Here is a 23,801-nt window from a genome sequence, read left to right on the forward strand (position 1 = left end):
AGCAGAAGCTAAGTGATGCAATCAGAAACAAGAATGGGTAGAACAAGACAAAAAAAATCAAAATGAAACATTGATCATAAAATCCCACAAAATGTGAGAATTTGGGTAAATACATATATGTGTGTGTATATATATATATATATATATATATATATATTTAAGTTAAAGAAAATTTTTTTTCAAATACATTTAATTCTACAGTGGAATGATAGGTTACCAAATATCCATTGCCAAGTGAAATAATTTTTTTTAGATTAATTGGAGGATTATTACTTTACAATATTGTAATGGTTCTTGCCATACATTGACATGAATCAGTCATGGGTACACATGTGTCCCCCCATCCTGAAACCCCGACCCACCCTAACCTAAACTTTTGACTCTTGAAATTAAAAGGAAAAAAGAAAAAAAGGGGGGAAAAGTTTTCTAATGTAAATTTAAGATTTTCTTCAAGAAATCCAACTGAACAAATTCATAATACATATTATCAAATATTTGTACATTGCTGTATTAGGATTCACTCACTAGCTTCAGAACTACCTTATATTTGTAGCTTATCAGCAAATTCCTAAGAAGTCAAAATTATATGTATTTTTTCACGTTCTAGCTCTATCACTTACTATTTGAGTGATCTCAGTTACTTAGCTTCCTTTGCCTCAGATTATGCAGGATGTGAATAATGCTGATTACTATGGGGTTTGATCCCCATCAGATCAGATTAGATCAGATCAGTCGCTCAGTCGTGTCCGACTCTTTGCGACCCCATGAATCGCAGCACGCCAGGCCTCACTGTCCATCACCAACTCCCGGAGTTCACTCAGACTCACATCCATCGAGTCAGTGATGCCATCCAGCCATCTCATCCTCTGTTGTCCCCTTCTCCTCTTGCCCCCAATCCCTCCCAGCATCAGAGTCTTTTCCAATGAGTCAACTCTTTGCATGAGGTGGCCAAAGTATTGGAGTTTCAGCTTTAGCATCATTCCTTCCAAAGAAATCCCAGGGCTGATCTCCTTCAGAATAGACTGGTTGGATCTCCTTGCAGTCCAAGGGACTCTCAAGAGTCTTCTCCAACACCACAGTTCAAAAGCATCAATTCTTTGGCGCTCAGCCTTCTTCACAATCCAACTCTCACATCCATACATGACCACAGGGAAAACCATAGCCTTGACTAGACGGACCTTTGTTGGCAAAGTAATGTCTCTGCTTTTGAATATGCCATCTAGGTTGGTCATAACTTTCCTTCCAAGGAGTTAGCGTCTTTTAATTTCATGGCTGCAGTCACCATCTGCAGTGATTTTGGAGCCCAGAAAAATAAAGTCTGACACTGTTTCCACTGTTTCCCCATCTATTTCCCATGAAGTGATGGGACCAGATGCCATGATCTTCGTTTTCTGAATGTTGAGCTTTAAGCCAACTTTTTCACTCTCCACTTTCACTTTCATCAAGAGGCTTTTGAGTTCCTCTTCACTTTCTGCCATAAGGGTGGTGTCATCTGCATATCTGAGGTTATTGATATTCCTCCTGGCAATCTTGATTCCAGCTTGAGTTTCTTCCAGTCCAGCGTTTCTCATGATGTACTCTGCATATAAGTTAAATAAACAGGGTGACAATATTGGTATAAATACATGTATACATGTAATGGCATGTAGCACAGATCAATAAATATCAGCCACTTTATCACTGTTATTTTTGTTATATAGCTTTCATTCCATTTGAAAATCTACCTTAATTTTAAGGAACTCCTTAGGGGTGGAAATGATTAAAACTGATTTTAAGGCACATTTGTTTCTATTAGTTAATAAAAAGTTCATTAAAAAAAAATAATAGTTTTATTGTTTATTTTTTGGCCTCGCCATGCAGCTTGTGGTAGCTTAAACCCCTGAGACGTGGGATGGAATCTGGGCCCTTGGCTGTGAAAGCACCAAGTCTTAACCACTGGACTACCAAGGAATTCCCACTTTGTTGTATTTGGAAAACGTCCCTCCTTTATGTTCCTCTTTGTCCAATTTTAACAAATATGATCAGTGTTTGGATATGGTTTCTACAAGCAGCAGCCACTTTAATGAAAGTGGTGTGGTGGTGAATGGCAAGAAATACATTCAAGGACAGCAACTTTTTGATGTTTTAATTTTTATTAGGGTATAGTTGCTTTGCAATGTTCTGTTAGTTTTTCCTGTATGATAAACTGAATCAATCAGCTATATGTATACATATATCCCCTCTCTTCTGCATTTCCTTCCCATTTTGGTCACCACAGAGCACACCCCAAAGTTCACTGCATTACTATTTACAATAGCCAGAACATGGAAGCAACCTGAACATCCATCATAGAAGAATGGGAGAGAAGATGTCATACGTATATACAATGGAATATCACTCAGCCCCGAAAAGGAACGAAATTGGGTCATTTGTAAAGATGTGGATGGACCCAGAGACTGTCCTACAGAGTGAAGTTACTCAGAAAGAAAGGGCAGCAACTCTTAACAAGAAAACTAGTTAGCAGAGAAAAATCTATCAGTCACTTTAGAAAGAATAAAGTGCACATGGGAACTGTGAATTTCTCTGTTTTTGCTTTCCTTCTTTCTTCCTTAAAGCTGAATATTTCTTGACAGTGAATGAAATCTGAGAGGATTTAGGAGACTTCTGTTTGGAAACCACGCCAATCTGAATGACTCAAGTATTAATTTTGACAGGTGCACCTGCATTTATTTTCAGCAAACAATGCCAAGATATTCTATCCAACCAAATAAAAGAAAGCAAATACTTTAGGTCACTGAGCAGGTGTCTCATATTTAGGCAAAACCTGTTTGTTAAACATATGCCCAACTGAAAGTTGTAAGAATGGATGAATTAATATAAAATAATGACTTTAAATGACTGACAGTAAACTGTGTTTCTGTTAACGTATCTGTACAGGTTGCACTCCCCCTGGCCCCCACCAAATGACATCATTTGCCCTCCTTCCTTCAGCAGCAATACTGGGTACCCATTTTCCTATATGTTTGGAAACCTTCCTTTTCAGTCTTTTTCAATCTTTTCCAACCCAATAGTTGAAAAGTTTTGTCTTCATTTGCATTTACATGATTTTTAAGGTTGAAAAATCTTCCAAGTATTGATACTTATTGACTACTTATTTCCTTTGAGAATTGCCCATTTTCCTATTGGTATTTAACCTGTTACTGGATTTTAGAGCTTTATGACTAAAAATACTATGTTTTATATATGTTGCAGATATTTTTCAGTCTGTGTTGTCCCTTTGGCTTATTTTTTAAAAAATTTTATCTTAAAAAGTTCAGTCTTATGTAGTGATCTACTGATTTTTTTTCCTTTATGGTTTTATCTTTGTTTATATGTATAATACAGCTGCTGCTAAGCTGCTAAGTCACTTCAGTCATGTCCGACTCTGTGCGACCCCATAGACAGCAGCCCACCAGGCTCCCCCGTCCCTGGGATTCTCCAGGCAAGAGTACTGGAGTGGGTTGCCATTTCCTTCTCCAATGCAGGAAAGTGAAAAGTAAAAGTGAAGTCGCTCAGTCGTGTCCGACTCTTAGTGAACCCATGGACTGCAGCCTACCAGGCTCCTCCACCCATGGGATTTTCCAGGCAAGAATACTGGAGTGGGGTGCCATTGTCTTCTCCGTGCATAATACAGGCATACCTCATAGATTCTGCAAGCCCAGTTCCAGATCACTACAATAAAGCAATCTCACCACAAAGTCACACCAATTTACTTTACAGCGAATATAAAAGTTCCATTTGCAGTATACTATAAGTCTATTAACTGTACAACAGTATTATATCTTAAAAAACAATGTAGACACCTTAATTTAAAAATAACGGTGTTCGGAAAATGGCATCAATATTGCTCGATACAGGATGGCTACAAACGTTTGTAAAAAATGCAGTATCTGCAAAATGCAATAAAATACTATAAGAGGAGTATGCCTATAGGGGTTTAGACACACTAACATCAGTTATTCATTCATAAATCCTTTTTAGTTTCTATTTTTTTCATTTAATTTTATTTACTTTGAATCTATCCTGTCATAAAGTAGGAATATTTACCACCACCACCCCTCCACCCCCTGGGCTTTCCAGGTGGTGCTAGTGGTAAAGAATCCCCGACCCCCCTGTCAATGCAGGAGACGTAAAGAGACATGGGTTCGATCCCTGGGTTGAGAAGATCCCCTGAAGGAGGACAAGGCAACCACTCCGGTATTCTTGCCTGAAGAATCCTTTGACAGAGGAGTCTGATGGGCTACAGTCCATATGTTGCACAGTCAGACACAACTAAAGTGACTTAGTACGTATGCACCCATGCTCCAGCTCTCTCCCCAGTGGAGTTAGCTAGTTTCTTCAAGATCATTTACTGAATATTTTCTCTACATTTTATTTGATATGCTATCTTTATCACAGGCTATATTTTTATACCATATATCCTTTGTTCCAAAATATTTATCTTTTAGAATTTAAAGTTTCTGCCATTGGTACTCATCAGTCACTGACGAGAACGTGTATCATAGTTGGCATGGCCTTTGTATGTGAAAATTTAGACAGATAAGAATATTTCAAGAGGATGACCATCTGCATTACTGGGACCTTGTGTAGCTGAATTTCAATTTTACTTGGGTCTGTTACTAACTCTTAAATTCTTCACAAGAGTACACACCAAAATTCAGCCTTTGAAGAAAATACTGTATATTTTGCCTACCTGCCAGAAGATATTGTAGATATCTCAAAATTAGATCATGTACTTTTTTAAGCTATGCATGCATGCACGCAAAGTAGCTTCAGTCATGTCTGGCCCTGTGCAACCCCATAGATCGCAGCCCACCATGCTCCTCTGTCCCTGGGATTCTCCAGGGAAGAATACTGGAGTGGGTTGCCATTTCCTTCTCCAATGCATGCATGCATGCTAAGCCGCCTCAGTCATGTCCAACCCTGTGCGACACCATAGACGGCAGCCCACCAGGTTCCTCTGTCCACAGGATTCTCTAGCCAAGAATACTGGAGTGAGTTGCCATTTCCTTCTCCATTTCTAAGCTATAAGAGGGTAATCTAGTCAAGGCTATGGTTTTTCCTGTGGTCATGTATGGATGTGAGAGTTGGACTGTGAAGAAGGCTGAGCGTCGAAGAATTGATGCTTTTGAACTGTGGTGATGGAGAAGACTCTTGAGAGTCCCTTGGACTGCAATGAGATCCAACCAGTCCATTCTGAAGGAGATCAGCCCTGGGATTTCTTTGGAAGGAATGATGCTAAAGCTGAAACTCCAGTACTTTGGCCACCTCATGCGAAGAGTTGACTCATTGGAAAAGACTCTGATGCTGGGAGGGATTGGGGGCAGAAGGAGAAGGGGATGACAGAGGATGAGATGGCTCGATGGCATCACGGACTCAATGGACATGATTTTGGGTGAACTCTGGGAGTTGGTGATGGACAGGGAGGCCTGGCGTGCTGTGATTCATGGGGTCGCAAAGAGTCGGACACGACTGAGTGACTGAACTGAACTGAACTGACTGATGACCAGTTTATGTGTGATAAAGAACTACCCCTTAGCAACAATGGTGAACTGAAATTCTTGTTGACTTTCAATCACCGCTTAAACAGACATTCTGACAGAACAGTAGACTTAGTAACTCCTTCATCCCACCAAAAACTATTATAAACATCACGACTAATGACAAAAATCAGTGAGTTGGGGCTCTCCTAGCATTCTAAGAAACACAAGATTATTTCCCAGGTTTTTGAAATTTTAAGACATTTTGTAAAATCTTTTTCTTTTGGTTGCTTTTCCTAGCACGTAGTAGACGGTCCAAAGCATATACAACCATGTTCTCTTTAAATGCTGCACTACAGGTTTCCTTTCTCGAAGACCTTCCTTCCCTTAAAATCTATTAATGTCCTTCCTGACCATTATTTCCTAAGAGGATATCGCTTCTGACCCTTTTGCTGAGCTGTCCAAGGTTCCCAATGACTACAGGGAGCACTAAATCCAACTTGTTTAACCCAAGCTGTCTTCCTGGTCGTCTCAGCCTGGAGTGATTATTGCACCTTCTAAATTAACTGACTAAACATCCTAGGTTAGACAGAAAGGTAATTAAATGAGTTATTTTATTCTACAAATACTTAAAAGCAACCCAGACGATATCTTGTGATTGGTTAAAAATGATTTTTAATGTATTTAAGTGATAATTTCTTCACATGTATATGCTTATTATCATGAGGAAAGGTTTAGAAAGAAGGGATTTTTTTTTGCTGTTGTTTGTTTTGGCATTTATTTTAAGGGAGTAAATGAGCTTGGGTTTCTTTTTAACAATTTTGTGAAGTAAAGGTATGCTCTGATGAGAGTAGAAAATAAGTTTTCAGCATCTATTCACTAACCTAAACAAAGAAACAAAACTTTCATGCTGCCTTTAAAGTTAAACACACCTGGCAAGTGATAATGATGCCACAAAAATTCTAGAGTGTTGTGTAAAAGAGCAAAGGCATTTGGGGATGTTGCGAGTTCCACATGACCAGACAGAAAATGCAAGTCATCAGTTAAAGAACAATAAGGATAGCAAATGCTTATGTTTTTATGTGCTAGGCACTATAAACAATTTATATATATTATATCATAGTATCATACTTGCTTTGCATAAAACAATAAACAAGCTCTATCCAACCATTATAAACCATCAGATTGTGGCTATTCTCACTTTATGGTTATGGGCACATAACTGGAGATACAGTAACATAAATGTGAGTTCCTAGACTGGTGAACTAATAAAAACAGTCTTTAAGGCCTACATTAGATGCTAACGGTAGATCTATAGAGGTTAATTTTAAAGTGCGTATCTGAAGAAGCCTCAGCCTCTGCAATATCACATAGATTAATATTTTTACAAGTTCATAAACATTAAATTAATATGGGACAATCTACAAAAAAACAAAAACAAAAACAGCTCTTTAAGAGGCATCCAGTCTTTTATAGACTTCTTCAATGAAGGTGAACATGTGCTTCATCTGGGATGAATTATGGAGAACTTCCAAGTCCTTCAGAAGACTGTTCTGATTTGGAATTAGCGTCAGAATTTCTCTCTGTGGGCATGATAGAATAATTCATTTTTTAAATTTTATTTTTTTATTGATATGTAACTGACATGAACATTATATTAGCTTCAGGCATACAACATAATGATTTGATATTTGTATACACTGCAAAATGATCACCACAGTTAAGTCTAGTTAACATCTATCACCAAACATGTTACAAATTTTTTTTTCCTTGTGATGAGAACTTTCAGATCTACTTTCTTAGCAACTTCCAAATATACAATACAGTATTAACTCTAGTCACCAGCTTATACATTACCTCCCCATTACTTATTTATAAGTAACTGGAAGTGTGTACCTTTTGACTTTACCCATGTAATTAGTTTTTAACCTTTCACTATGAAAAATGTTATATGTATTGATATGTTATTTAGAGAGAATGATATAATAATAATCTTATATAATCACTCAACTGCAATCATCAACTAATTGCCATTCTTCTTTTAAATCTATATTATTCTGTTTCCTCTCTGCCTATTCCCATTCCTCTCACCCTACGTAGATTTTAGATAGGAAAATTTTTGTTACTTTTTGAGAAAACATACAGACTTTCTACCAGGGTAAACAGTGACACTACAGTATCTATTGGGGTCCTTTGAAAAAAGATAAGTTATCAGTGTGCGGCCTACTACAAATAGGACATAGTATACTATTTTAGGAAAGGTTACATGCAATTATTAGAAGCATAAACAAAGCAACTGTCAGAATTTACTTCCAGAAATCTACCCTACAGCCATGACTATACAAACGTGTAATAATGCATATACAAAGGTGTACATAGCATTACCTGTACTAGAAAAATTATTTATTTCCAAAATCTCCACAAATTATATTATGGCACATCTATATAATGGGATGTTATACAGCAACTAACAAGCATGAGATGTTCAAACTATACCATCATATGAGAAACATAATTTTCCCTTACAGTGTATATCATAGATTTCATTTGTTTAAAAGAAGTAGCATATAATGTTTTTACATATATGAAATTTATAACTGGTGATGCAATTAATATGGTAAACTGTAAGTACTTACCTGAAGGATGGGTGCTCTGAGACTCTTTTGAGAAAGTTCAGGAAGAGAGAGTACCCCATTATCTATTTGAAACATCTAAAGTAGAAAAATAAAGCTATAGATTATTTTGTAAAGCTAGACTGTTTCAAAAAGTTGATTTCTCTTATTACACTCAAAAGCTGTCTGGGTAAAATCTAATAATGAAAAATTATATCCATATTCTAGTAGTAACTTTTTTTTTTTTTTTGGAACAATTACCTGTTTTATCTTCTTTTCTTCTTCTTCTACCTCACTTGTCAGAACATGAACTTTGTTCTTTAGGCTGTGAATATCCCCAGTCATTGATTCTATGGTCGCTACCATTTTATCTGTTTCTTCCTGCATCAGAAAGAGAAAGCTAATCTTTTAAATTAAATATACTATTAAGTGAAACCCAAACATTTTTAAAAACATCTTACATATTGAAACACTTTTGGAAGAAACTGGTAATTTTCATTTTTCTTTCAAAAAAGTCTCCCTAGAGATTGATTTACCAATGGAACAAAGATGTACATGAACCTTTCCTCAAAAACTTACTAAAGCTGCTGGTATCAGAGATCCTGGAAGACCTATGTGAATTTAGCAGAACCCAAGGATTCACAGCAGCAGGTATAGCAGCATTCCTTAAGCAGTATGTAATAGCAGAGAAACTCTAATTTAGGAACATCTGAGTGCTATTTTCATTTGCCAAAAGAAGAAGTGCTGAACATTAGGGCAAAGATAATAACAGAAAATGAGTGGCAGTTTCTCACATAGAAAGAACATAAAACGTACTGAGGAAAGCAAAAGAGAAAATAAGTGAATGAAATAAATACGGGAATACCAGGGGTGTACTGACTGCAGGCCACATATAGAGTTAGCCAGCTTCTGGGTTTCTAAATGGTATTAAATACTGCATTGCTTTCAAATCTAGTCCTAGCAACAGCAAAGCACAGCGCAGCCTCTGCGGATCAGGGAACAAGAAGCCACACAGAAGCCACACGAAAGTAATGAAGTAGTAACTCTGAAATCCTGATGAGCAATATGGTTGGTATTTACATTTAACATCATTTTCCAAATACTGAAAGCAGAGTTGTTACTGTCAATTATAGTAATCTTCCTTAACAAATATATTATGGCTTCTAGAAACCATTAGAAAGGGTACCTGCAGAGGTCTGCAACTGCTCATGGGCTGTTTTTGATTGGTTCAAGAGCTATGAATGATTTTTACATTTCTAAAGGATGTTAAAAAAAACAAAAAAGATCGTGCAATGAAAACCAATGTGACTTATAAAGAGCAAGATGTTTATCATCTGACCCTTCAGAAAGGTGCTGATTTCTGAGTACCCAAAACCCGAGGTCTGTGAGCTCAATTTACTAGGCCAAACAAGGTCACAGGATCTGATACAAAACATGGAGAACAATGTATTATATAACTGAAATCTGTATTATATAATTGAAAGTAGAACTTAAATGTCCTTACAAAAAAAAAAAAAAAAACAGTGAGGTGACAGATGCATTAATTAATAAGACGGGGGAAATCCTTTCACAATGTATATATATATTAAATCACCATGATGTATACTTTAGATATCTTACCATTTTGCTACTTATATCTCAAACAAAGCTGAAATTAAAAAAAAAAAGCCATATTATGCTGCCCAACTGTTCATTAAGTGGGGGAGCTAGTGACAGTACTGAAATATACTCTTGCAAAGTAACACTGTAATGAAAGTTAAATATAATCTCACACTATGAAGAAAGTGAGAAAACCACTAAAAAATACCACTCTATAAATTTACAGTAGTCATGTATGGATGTGAAAGTGGGCAATAAAGAAGGCAGAGCTTTTGAACTGTGGTGTTGGAGAAGACTCTTGAGAGTCCCTTGGAAAGCAAGGAGATCAAACGAAATAAACCCTGAATACTCTTTGGAAGGACTGATGCTGAAACTGAAGCTCCAGTATTTGGCTGCCTGACGCAAACAGCTGACTCACTGGAAAAGACTGTGGTGCTGGGAAAGACTGAAGGTAGAAGGAGAGGAATGAGATGGTTGATGGTATCACCGGGCAAATTCCGGGAGATGGTGAGGGACAGGGAAGCCTGGCATGCTACAGTCCCTGAGGTCTCTAAGAGTCAGACATGACTTGGCGACTGAACAACAACAACGTAAATTTACAATATATATAAATTTACAAAATATATTAAGTTTACAATATATTTACAGTATATAAATTACAAATTTATAAATCTGTAATTTATAGATCTACAAGTAGATCTGCTGCTTAAAAATAAACCCTTCCATTTTTATTCTCAATCACATGGAAAAGCTGGAATGACCTATTTGTGAATGCTGACTCATTGGGGATGCAACCCCTGTTTAAACTACCACCACCTTGTAACAGATTAACAGACTTATTACTTTACAAAGTTGAACTGCTGACAAAGACCAGATCTACAATCTACTTCAAAACAGCAAAGGGATATATGGTCCAATCTGTTTTAGTTTTAATAATTATTTAATAAGCCCCTTAAGATTGCTTTTCTTAATTGCTAAAGTATCCACTAATTAAAAGCCTGTTGTTTATCCTAACAGCAAATATTATCTCTCACTACCTTCCACAGGATAAAGATAAAAAATCACATGCCCTAAAGTTGGACTAATAGGACTGCATCACAGCTGTGAGCAGTTTGTCTAAGGTTCAGCTAAAAGTGCCAATATTTCTCTTTTTCACATTTATAAAACATGAAATATAGTGCAAGCCTCTTTAAGTCATTAATGGCTATAACTGTAAAGTGCTTAGAACAGTGACTAGAAGAACATAGAAGGCTCTTCTTACATGTTATCTATAATGATTACAAAAATAATGATGATGATTGTGTTCTTCTTGTCAATAAATAGCACTGAAGGACAGAAAAACTCATGTTTTGAAATTCTATAGCATTTAGTGATGAATTCCTATAACTTGCTAATCAAAAGTAAGACAGTTCACTATATTTAAAGTCTGATAAAAAAAATAAGGCTGCTACTTAATTACAAATATATTAGACATAGTCTTAACTTTAGAGGACCAAAATTGAAAGGTTTTGCTTTGATTAAAAAAAAAAAAGTTAATAAAAAACCTTGTCCAAGATGTAGTACTAGTTACTAGAAGAATTACATAATTTTTAAAACTTTAAATTAAATCTCTTCCCCTTTCCCCTAATAATGAATTCCCTTTTCAAACTTCATACCTGCAATGATGCCAGACCTTCCTCATTAGCTCTGTGCTGTGCCCTTTCCATTTTCAGTAGACTTGACACACGAGATAAATCTTGCGGCTTTTTGGGAGGGACTTTCAGGGTTTCACACAGTTGCAGCAATCTTTGGGACAGAATAAAAACATAACTGCTTATTTTTGAGTACCATTAGTATTGTTTCTGATTTAAAATACTGTAGTCCCCTTTTTCTTTCCCTCATATTTCTAAAGGCTGAAATATTCTTTTATTAACAGCAGCTAATCTTAGCAGTAAGCCCCCCCCACCCTACCAAAAGCCCTGACAAATCCTCATTAAGTCTTTTGATTGATTAACATTTACCACAAATCATGGGGTACCTAGGTTGCTTTATAAAAGGAAAAGTTTCTATTTTACACATTTAACAATTGATTATTTATACACAGTTTAAAATATACTAAAAATTTCCTTGTATCTTCTGAATATGTTTCCTGGACTATTACAGTACATAAGTCTATCATTTAATGTGAATTTCTGGTAAGAGATGAAACATTATTCTGTTAGTCTTAACTATGACTCTGAACTTTAAATCTCAGTTGTTTCACAGAATGTGACCAATAAAAGAGAATGCCTGTATTAGTTACTCTAGTGATTTTTTCCTAACTAAAAAAAAATCCCCTTCAAATCTTATGACTAACCTCACTTCCAGCAGACTGCAATACAGCTTTCCCAGGTTTGATTCTTGAGTTCCATGAGGAAGAAATCAAGAAGCAAAATCTAAATTTGGTTCCTTCTGTCTAGTAACAGTGTATCTGGATCCTAAAAAAAATCCTACTACTTGAGATTTGCAGGCAATTAGAAGAATAGTGGAACCCAAGATTTGTCTTCCAGGTATCTTACTCAAAATATTAATTTTTATAAAGAAAAAAGTAGGTTGTTTAAACTCTATCAATCATACTTTTCACTAAACTGTCAGGATAAACTTCAGCTATTCCCCAAATCATCATTAGCCCATAAGAACAAAACCTGTCTGAATGTTTGGTTTAAGTAAAATAAAGATTCCCTTTATAAACAGTTTTTTTCTAAAACTTTATCAAACCTGTTTTGCATAAAGGTCATTCACCATTCCAAATGTTCTAAATTTGTAGGTTATTCTACAAAATCTTATTAAACTAAAAATATAACCAGTGTTTATCATGTTACAATATACCTATCATAATACTATGTCAACAACATCTAAGCACCATTTACAACATTGTATATCTATAAGTCAGAATTCCCCAAAATATGTTCCTTTAGAAAGTGTAGTGGCTAATTTTTATTGACTAGCAACTCTATTGTTTCATGACAAGGAAAAGCATATATGATTCAATCTATATCAATCATAACAGCTCTTGTCACAAAATCAGTACGAGAAGCAAATCACCCAAGCCAATCAGAATCCATCACCCAGAATATTCTAACTGAAGCTAAGAGGCTAAGAGCTTTCTTTTGCCTCTTTCTAAACAGGAAGATATCTATATATACAGTTCTAATCTACTGAGGACAACTTGTCTAAAAGAATGAAGACAACATGCAGACAGAAGCAGAGACGAGACTAATTACAAAATAAAGAGTTCCTGTGGTAAACACTAACTTGGAAGATGCTAGGTTGGGAAGATCTCTGGAGAAGGAAATGGCAACCCACTCCAGAATTCCATGCAGCAGCAGCTTAGGGTAGAATACATATTCCCAAACCATTCATCTTCTTAAAATGACAACAACAAAAGAATGAAAACCCCAAATAAAAAACTTTTATATTCCATAAATATCTGTTTTGGTAACACAAGAACAGACTGGATTTTAACCAATTATGTTTCAACTGTTTTTTTAATTGTGTGACTATATTACCTTTTCTTTAGGAAATTCAGATGATATTGAATTTGTTTATTTTCTCTAATACTGTTACTCAGAATTGATCTAGAAAAGAAAAAATAGGGATTGAATAAATATTGGGATTGAATAAATATTAGTTTGAAAATTACTAATATAATCTGTTTACTTTTTCTAATTTCTTTCAAGTGCCCCTTCTTACTAACCAGGCAGAAGCAATCACTTTATTTTATGTCAAGGGCATTTAAAGCAGAGGAATAATCTAAGTGAACTAAGATGGACTGGAACGGGTGAATTTAACTCATGACCATTATATCTACTACCGTGAGCAGGAATCCCTTAGAAGAAATGGAGTAGCCATCATAGTCAACAAAAGAGTCCAAAATGTAGTACTTGGATGCAATCTCAAAAATGACAAAATGATCTCTTCGTTTCCAAGCAAACCATTCAATATCATGGTAATCCAAGTCTATGCCCCGACCGGTAACGCTGAAGAAGCTGAAGCTGAACGGTTCTATGAAGACCTACAAGACCTTCTAGACCTAACATCCCCAAAAAACGTCCTTTTCATTATAGGGGACTGGAATGCAAAAGTAGGAAGTCAAGATACACCTGGAGTAATAGGCATATCTGGCCTGGGAGTACAGAATGAAGCAGGGCAAAGGCTAATAGAGTTTTGCCAGGAGAATGCACTGGTCGTAACAAACACCCTCTTCCAACAACACAAGAGAAGACACTACACATAGACATTACCAGATGGGCAACACCGAAATCAGATTGATTACATTCTTTGTAGCCAAAGATGGAGAAGCTCTATATAGTCAGCAAAAACAAGACCGGGAGCTGACCGTGGCTTGGATCATTGCCAAATTCAGAGTTAAATTGAAGAAAGTAGGGAAAACCACTAGACCATTCAGGTATGGTCTAAATCAAATCTCTTATGATTATATAGTAGAAGTGAGAAATAGATTTAAGGGACTAGATCTGATAGAGTGCCTGATGAACTATGGACAGAGGTTTGTGACATTGTACAGGAGACAGTGATCAAGACCATCCCCAAGAAAAAGAAATGCAAAAAAGCAAAATGGCTGTCTCAGGAGGCCTACGAATAGCTGTGAAAAGAAGGGAAGTGAAAAGCAAAGGAGAAAAGGAAAGATATACCCATTTGAATGCAGAGTTCCAAAGAATAGCAAGGAGAGATAAGAAAGCTTTCCTCAAGTGATCAAAGCAAAGAAATAGAGGAAAATAATAGAATGGGAAAGACTAGAGATCTCTTCAACAAAATTAGAGATACCAAGGGAACATTTCATGCAAAGATGGGCTCGATAAAGACAGAAATGGTATGGACCTAACAGAAGCAGAAGATATTAAGAAGAGGTATCAAGAATACACAGAAGAACTATACAAAAAAGATCTTCACAACCAAGATAATCACGATGGTGTGATCACTCACCCAGAGCCAGACATCCTGGAATGAGAAGTCAAGTGGGCCTTAGGAAGCATCATTACAAACAAAGCTAGTGGAGGTGATGGAATTCCAGTTGAGCTATTTCAAATCCTGAAAGATGATGCTGTGAAAGTGCTGCACTCAATATGCCAGCAAATTTGGAAAACTCAGCAGTGGCCACAGGACTGGAAAAGGTCAGTTTTCATTCCAATCCCAAAGAAAGGCAATGCCAAAGAATGCTCAAACTACCTCACACTTGCACTCATCTCACATGCTATTAAAGTAATGCTTCAAATTCTCCAAGCTAGGCTTCAGCAATATGTGAACCGTGAACTTCAGATGTTCAAGCTGTTTTTAGACAAGGCCAAGGAACCAGAGATCAAATTGCCAACATCCCCTGGATCATGGAAAAAGCAAGAGAGTTCCAGAAAAACATCTATTTCTGCTTTATTGACTATGCCAAAGCCTTTGACTGTGTGGATCACAATAAACTGTGGAAACTTCTGAAAGAGATGGGAATACCAGACCACCTGATCTGCCTCTTGAGAAATCTGTATGCAGGTCAGGAAGCAACAGTTACAACTGGACATGGAACAACAGACTGGTTCCAAATAGGAAAAGGAGTACATCAAGGCTGTATATTGTCACCCTGCTTATTTAACTTATATGTAGAGTAAATCATCAGAAACACTGGGCTGGAGGAAGCACAAGCTATAATTAAGATTGCCAGGAGAAATATCAATAACCTAAGATATGCAGATAATACCACCCTTATGGCAAAAAGTGAAAAAGAACTAAAGAGCCTCTTGAGGAAAATGAAAGAGGAGAGTGAAAAAGTTGGCTCAAAGCTCAACATTCAGAAAACTAAGATCATGGCATCCAGTCCCATCACTTCATGGCAAATAGTTGGGAGACAGTGGAAAAAGTGGCTGACTTTATTTTTCTGGGCTTCAAAATCACTGCAGATGGTGACTGCAGCCATGAAATTAAAGGATGCTTACTCCTTGGAAGGAAAGTTATGACCAACCTAGATAGCATATTGAAAAGTAGAGACATTGCTTTGCCTACAAAGGTCCATCTAGTCAAGGCTACGGTTTTTCCAGTGATCGTGTATGGATGTGAGAATTGGACTATAAAGAAAGCTAAGCGCCGAAGAATCGATGCTTTTGAACTGTGGTGTTGGAGAAGACTCTTGAGAGTCCCTTGGATTGCAAGGAGATCCAACTAGTCCATCCTAAAGGAGATCAGTCCTGGGTGTTCATTGGAAGGGCTGATGTTGAAGCTGAAACTCCAATACTTTGCCCACCTGATATGAAGAGCTGACTCATTTGAAAAAACCGTGATGCTGGGAAGGATTGAGGGCAGGAGGAGAAGGGGATGACAGAAAATGAGATGGCTGGATGGCATCACCAACTCGATGGACATGGGTTTGGGTGAACTCTGGGAGCTGGTGATGGACAGGGAGGCCTGGTGTGCTACAGTTCATGGGGTTGCAAAGAGTCATACACGACTGAGCAACTGAACTGAATTGAATAATCTAAGTTCTTTTTATCACATTATATCATTGTAACTAATTTATATGCCTCTTCTCATGGATTTCAGTGCCTTGATGCCCGAGTCTTATCTCTGTATTCCTGCTAGCACTGCTTCCATATAAAGTTCAATTTGAGCAAACTTCTTCCTGAAGTATCCCTCTTGACAGAAAAAAGTTTTAAGTTTACAGACAGCAGATTAGGCCATGTAGATTTCATTTTTATTTCAGCGATAAAATTCCAAGTTTCTGACATTAATAAAGGCTTTTTTTAACTGAAGGCTAAGGCCATCAAAAGACATTAAAAAAACCTTCTCGTGAAAGAGAAAAACACCGTATCACCATAAAGTAGACAACAATATTTAAAAGGATACTGTTTGTAGGAAACATAAGTAGAAATGAAAACAGTGAAATGGAAAATATTTCATACTCACATTACTACAGATTCCATCATAGTTTGCAAATGCTCTCTGCTACTCTTCGAAAGAGGCTGCCAGGTTTGTCTCTTGTTGGATGCTATCTTTACCTGTTTTAGAGTAGTATGCTTTGTTTGTCTTGTCACTGGTCAAAGAAGAGACTGTGGTTAATCTAGAAATGTGTATATTTTTATTTATAAAGTTATTCAAGGACAAGTTTATCTAAAAAGAGCCAATGGAATTGTGAGAACCACAATACTATAAAGCTGTATTAGCTGTTTAATTTCTTTTTTTACTGCATAGTCATAAAATGCCAGGTGTTGAATATGTTGTTATTGTGTTAACTTAAATACTATTAGCTGATACTGCAGACAGAAACGCCAAGACAATTTTAAATGAAGAACCAAGCTGCAATTATTAGGATTCAGCATAAAAGTCTGGTTCTCAGAAATGACCTGAATTAAAGGACTTATTCGGAGAAGGCAATGGCACCCCACTCCAGTACTCTTGCCTGGAGAATCCCATGGATGGAGGAGCCTGGTAGGCGGCAGTCCATGGGGTCGCAGAGTCGGACACAACTGAGCGACTTCACTTTCACTTTTCCCTTTCATGCATTGGAGAAGGAAATGGCAACCCACTCCAGTGTTCTTGCCTGGAGAATCCCAGGGACGGGGAAGCCTGGTGGGCTGCTGTCTATGGGTCGCACAGAGTCAGACACGACTAAAGTGACTTAGCAGCAGTAGCAGCAAAGGACTTATTGAGAAGACTAGGAAAACGCTTTTTGTCATATGTTGGATGGCAACTGGAACAAAGGAAATTAACCAAACCAAGAACAGATACTGAGTGTCTGGTAGGTTACTGACATTGTTCTGCTTGTAATAAATAAACAAAAGAGATACACTATTGGCTTACATGAAAATTCACTTTGGAGAGAAGGGAGATTAAATAATTACAGTTACAGGTATGCAAAGCATTACAAAAGAAAAAACACTGTTCATTATGTAAGTACAAAACCAGAGGACCTAACCTGTTCCTGGGTGAGGAGGTAGAAAATTCTTCCATGATGAAGTGATATTTAAGTAAAGATGTTCACTCCAAACTAATTTACCCTAGACAAACTTAGCTCCAATCTAATCTAAACAGTGGTAGCAGAACAGGGTATTTGTCTCAAAGAGAAATCAGTAGGTGTGTCTCTATATCACAAATCAGAGTAAGTCAGACTGTTGTATACTTTGAATTTCTCTAGTTCCTTTCAATTTAGAAACCCACACAGTATTTTGCTAGTGGTGGTAAGTAAAATTTTAGCTGACCTAGGTATCTGACTAAACAGCACTACGTATTCTTGCAAAAATGAGAATGCTACCATTTATTACTATGTTTCGCTTATGCAGAATTCATAAGCAAGATGCTGAGAACTTTTTCATAAATAGGTATAGCTTGAGAAAGATATGGTGAAACAAAACATAGAAAAGAAATACCTTCAGAAGAGAGATGTTTTGGATGATTTTTATTTTTTTTCACTGTGTTTCTAACCTAGAGAGAAAAACACACAAACATGCACGCACAATTAAGCACTAGATAAAAAGATACTGCTTTTGCAATAGATTTGTCATGCATGTTGGAGGGAATTCATACACCTTCTGGAAAGATGAAAAAAAGTATATTGCTATTTCTACAGCAAAAGGTGTGCATTTATCACAAGTGGAGGATATACTAAAGCAACTTCTGAACAATGGTGATAATGTATAACAGAATTTCATATGGTGCTAAAGAATGTTTTAAAGAAATCATTACTTATTTTGCCTGGGAAATAGTGTTAAATACGTTTCCTGCAAAACAGAAAAATATAGGCATTACCTAATACAGAGAAAAAAATGCTGATTATTTCTTTTATAAGAGAGGGACAAAATTATGGCAGGAAGAAGCTAATTCCTCTCCGACTAATTTTTCTCTATGTTAATAAAAATCTCTTCCACCTACTGACAGATTCTCTTGTCTTTTAATATATGAATGCCATATTCACTTTATTACACTTTATTACCAGTATTCCCATTTGAACACCTTAGCGATGTCCCATAGCATCTTCCCCAAAGAATTTTCTGATTAATATTTTAGAAAAGAAGTAAAAAATCTTTATCTGCAAGTTTTTATAAATCATGTTGCAGCAGCTCCCACATAACCATATATATGGAATATAAATTACTATAATTTGTAGTAAAGCTGACCTTTAGTCTTCACATTCTCCTTTATACAGAACAGATGATATTTTTACCAGAGTCCTGAATGATAAACTCTTTGAATAAGTCCTGAATGATTACCTTTTTCCCTGGTAATTCTGCTTCTTCATCATCAGTTTTTCTTTTTGGATTTCTTTTTAACTGTTGAGACTTTTTCTTGGAATTATTTGCTTTGCTAGACATCTTGATTTAAACAGAACAAATGTAACAGTTTTTCAAATCTGTAAAGATGAAAAGGACACAGAAAAATGCTTAAGACTTGTTTTATTACAAATATTTTGTTAAAAGGACTACCTATAAATGTTCCAAGTTTGCCTTTAAAAAATCAGAATGAAAGTTTTGGGATAGTATTGTGTGTTTTTAAAGCATTTAAACATATTTTAAAATAAATAATGCTGGTTCTCATTAAAGATGTCTAATTCAATTTCATTAAAAAATTTCTGCCATTTGTATGGCCTTAAAAAGTCATATAAAACCACTTTCACATTTCTTTATACTCCCCCATACAATAATGTTATCTCCATGCTGAAATCCAAGAAAAGGGAAATATAAAGTGCTGAATTGTTTTTTTCTGGTCACAGATTATGTCAACTCAGAGTAACATTTAGGTCTTACTTTAGGCTTAACGGATTCATCATTCTACGTGACTCAGCACACACACAGACAGATTTATGCCAAAGATGGGAGGAGGTAACTTGTAGGATTATACCATGAGTCTACACTGTAGAAATTCATGTGGTAAATTCCCTCTTAAGGATTTAGGCTATAATTCTTGCTAGGTTGCAAGAATTATAACAAAGATTCTTCACACCAAACTCATCTCTGCTAAAAGAAACAGAAGAATAAAATACTCATTTCTGCATTAGACCATAAGGAGTAGACAGTTTAGAGTTAGGTACAGTATGTGGACATGCACACACATCCCCCCCCCAAATATGTGCGGTATGTACATTACACACACACACACACAATTAGATATATAAATAAATCAGTCACAATTTCTTTTCTAAAAATTCAAAGTTAATTACATTAACACAGTTATATATGCAGATTTAGAGACAGACAAAGAAGGTACTCTGAATAAATCTATTCCCTCAAATTTTAAAAGGAAAAGTTCAAGCTTTCCCCCCACCCTCAAAATGGTGGGAAAGAATCAACTGAAAGATCATGAACTATACTTAGGGACTACATATCAAATCAGTTACAAAATACAGTTCTTCAGTTGCTCAGTCGTGTCTGACTCTTTGCGACCCCATGGACTGCAGAACGCCAGGCTTCCCTGTCCTTCACCATCTCCCGGAGCTTGCTGAAACTCATGTCCATTGAGTTGGTGATGCCATCCAAGCGTCTAGTCCTCTGCTGTGCCCTTCTCCTTCTACCTTCAATCTTTCCCAGTATCAGGTCTTATACAATGAGTCAGCTCTTTGCATCAAGTGATCAAAGTATCAGAGCTTCAGACTCAGCATCAGTCTCTCCAATGAATATTCAGGATTGATTTCCTTTAGGATTGACTGGTTTGATCTCCCTGCAGTCCAAGGGACTCTCAAGAGTCTTCTACAACACCACAGTTCAAAAGCATCAACACTTCAGTGCTCAGCCTTCTTTATGGTCCAACTCTCACATTCACAAAACACAGTGGAAGCTAAAATACACTTTACTCTGCTCTTGAACAATGTGGTACCTTATACTATACCAGTCTCCTCTGCTTCATTCTTGAAATGTCTAATTCTCTTAACTGAACACTCATGCCCTTTACTTCCCCTACTTGGAAACCAATCCATATTTGCTCCAGGACCTCTCCTGGAAGGGCTGCCATGTACAGGAGTTCAGGCTGTTCACTAGAGAAAAGCATCCAGGTGAAGGAACCATTGAGGGCAAAGATTTACTCCTCATTCCATTCCATTCAGGAGACTAAAAATGGTACAAATTCCTTCTCACTCCTGTTATTGAGAGGTGTAGTCTATGTCTCCTTGTCTTAAATCTCATAGACCCTGCAGTAGTTTAAGTGGTAGAATATGGTGGAAATGATTCTGTACCAGTTTCCCGGCCAAACATGAACAGATTAGTAGCTGCCACTACCCCTTGCTTGGAATATTTGCTCTTGAAACCCAGCTAACATCCTATGAGGAAGGTCAACAGAGAGAGGAACTGAGGACCTAGCCAAAAGCCCCAGCTAAATTTCCAACCAATAGCTAGCATCAACTTGCCAGCCTCGTGCATGTACCTGAGCTAACAGGCTGCAGCTGATACTGCATGGAAAAGTAAAAAATCAACCCTACTAGCTGTTTCCAATTCTAAATTCAGTAAGAAAATAAGTGATTTCTTTTTAAATTAAAAAATAAAAACCCTTAAATAATACCCACCTCATAATACCCAAACTCTTTACCATGACATTTGCAGTCCTCAACAACCTAGCCTTGCCAAGCTTTCCATACTTCTCTCCCACGACTCCTCAAATGAATCTCCCTCTCCAGCTAGACTTGATTTTCTGAACACACTGTGAATAATGCACTAGTTCTACCTGAGCTCCACTCTCGTGTCTGTGCCCACCCTCCTCTCAGACTGTGGGCCATCTGCTTCTGAAAACCTTCCTAACCACTTTCCCTCATTGCTCTCTAAAAGTCTGTAGGCTCTTATGGTCTCTCTCATTTGGCACTTATTTATAGTTTGGTTTTGTTAATCATTTTTCTTGATATTCTTTATTCAGTAACATGTAATTCAGTGCTACAGTCCTTTTAAGTACAGAAATTAAAAATGTTCATTTAGAAACTTTTATAGCAACTTGACAACAATTTTAAGAATGTTCGGTCTGGTCAAAAAATAACTGGCTTTATTTTTTTAAAGTTTAATTTTTCTGGTAATTCATTTAAAGAGAGACTTTTTAAGATAAGTTTTAGAGAAACTAAGCAGAATTTGAATATAAAATTTGAATATATCCACCCCACCTTCCCTACTATCAAATCCCTTACCAGAGCGGTGCATTTACTACAATCCATGAACCAACAATGATACATATCACCCCAAATTTATGGCTTACACTGGGGTTCTTCCTTGTATGTTTCATGGATTTGACTAGTAATTTTTTTTTATTGTATTTTACAAAAGTAGCAGTTGTGGTGACGGATTAAAAATTAAAGCAACAATAACAAAAAAATTGGTCATTTACCACAGACCATCTGGAAAGCTCTATTTTCATTGATACATACTTGAAGCAATAAGCCATATAGCAAAGAAACTAAAGAGGTTCCTGATGAGGATAAAAGAGGAGAGTGAAAAAGCTGGTTTGAAACTCAACATACAAAAAACTAAGATCATGGCTTCCAGTCCCATCACTTTATGGCAAACAGAGGGAAAAAAATGGAAGCAGTGACAGATTTTATTTTTTTGGGCTTCAAAATCACTGAGGATGATGTCTCCAGCCACGACATTAAAAGATGCTTGCTCCTTGGAAGAAAAGCTATGATAAACAGCCTATTAAAAAGCAGAGACATCACTTTGCTGACAAAGGTCCATTCAGTCAAGCTATGGTTTTTCTGGTAGTCACATATGGATGTGAGAGTTGGACCATAAAAAAGGTCGAGCTCTTTAGAATTGATGCTTTTGAACTGCGGTGTTGGAGAAGACTTTTGAGAGTCCCTTGAACTGCAAGGAGGTCAAACCAGTCAATGCTAAAGAAAATCAACCCTAATATTCATTGGAAGGACTGATGCTGAAGCTAAAGCTCCAGTACTTTGGCCAACTGATGTCAAGAGCTGATTCACTGGAAAAGACCCTGATGCTGGGCAAGACTGAAGGCAAAAGAAGAAGGGGGAGGCAGAGGATGAGACGGCTGGATAGCATCACTGACTCAACAGACACAAATTTGAGCAAACTCCAGGAGACAGTGAAGGACAGGGGAGCCTGGTGTGCTGCAGTCCACGGGGCATCAAAGAATTGGATGGTCACGACTTAGTGACCTAATAACAACCACAAGTGGTAGTAGGCAGAGACAGATATGAAAACAGTTTCCGTGTATAGTCAATTATACACAGTGCAACAAATGTTAGACGAGTGCATATCTCAAACTGGTGTGTGCATGGGGGGATATACGGTACTCAGAGAAAAAAAATAGTATATGAATTACACTTTGAAATATTTAGCCAGAAGAAAGGGAAGTAAAGTAGCTGAGAGGAAAAAAGGCCCATTGGCAGGTCAAAAGAAGTCAGTCTGTTCAGGGAAAATTCAGAGAGGCTTTGACATGTGCAGAGGCAACGGGCAGAAGAAAGACTCGAACTGTAGTTTGCGGCCAGACTACGTACTGCAGTAAAGAATGTATTCTTTACCCTGTAGGAAACAGGGAAGCATTCTAGGTTGTCTTGTTTTTCTTTGTCAGCTTGCTGAAACTCGTGGAAACCACCAACCTAATTCTCTAAGGTACAATAGGTGAACACGACATCTGCCAAAACTTGAAAATACGCAGTGTTTACTTTTTGCAACTGATGCCTCGGGGTAGCGACGCTGCCAACCGCAGTTTCCTTAAGGCGCAAAGGCACTCATCACTAACGCTGCACTTCGCTCCACGACTGACTGCGGGCAAGAGTAAGGAAGCAGGACGAAGATGAGGATGATTCGGGGAAGGGAGGGTGGAAACATGCGTGGCTTCACTCCCTGTTTGCGAATCAAACAGTACTTTGTTTATCCCTGGCTGCGAAAGGCAAACCTGTTCGGATCTCCCCCTCTCCTTTTGAAACACCTGAAACTCCTCAAACACAACCCGCCAAGTTGTTGGCCGCAAAACTTATCTCCCAAACTGGAGCCACCGGCGAGCGAAGCGCTTTGACTACTCACCAAAAACTGATCCTTGAATCCTTTCAGGAGCTGTGCTCAGAGCATTTCGCGCCCAAACCATCCAAAGCTGCGGAAGCCCGGAAGTGAGCACATAGAAACCGGAAACGCCTGGGGGGAGTGGCGGG

At 37.3% G+C, this 23,801-nt stretch overlaps 1 protein-coding gene across 1 annotated transcript; it reads right to left on the reverse strand.

Moving 5' to 3' along the window:
• Positions 1-1,609: 1,609 nt before the first annotated feature.
• Positions 1,610-23,799, reverse strand: CENPQ (centromere protein Q). Its single transcript, XM_005905106.3, has 9 exons — positions 23,677-23,799; positions 18,931-19,070; positions 18,091-18,145; positions 16,631-16,757; positions 13,237-13,305; positions 11,365-11,494; positions 8,372-8,491; positions 8,135-8,209; positions 1,610-7,081 (listed from the first exon to the last, which is right to left on the reverse strand). Exons 2-9 carry the CDS (start codon positions 19,030-19,032, stop codon positions 6,950-6,952), a joined length of 810 nt encoding a protein of 269 aa, XP_005905168.2. The 5' UTR covers positions 19,033-19,070; positions 23,677-23,799; the 3' UTR covers positions 1,610-6,949.
• Positions 23,800-23,801: the final 2 nt, after the last annotated feature.

The sequence above is a fragment of the Bos mutus genome, chromosome 23 (assembly GCF_027580195.1).
Source record: "Bos mutus isolate GX-2022 chromosome 23, NWIPB_WYAK_1.1, whole genome shotgun sequence".
In the NCBI taxonomy this organism is placed as follows: Eukaryota; Metazoa; Chordata; class Mammalia; order Artiodactyla; family Bovidae; genus Bos; species Bos mutus.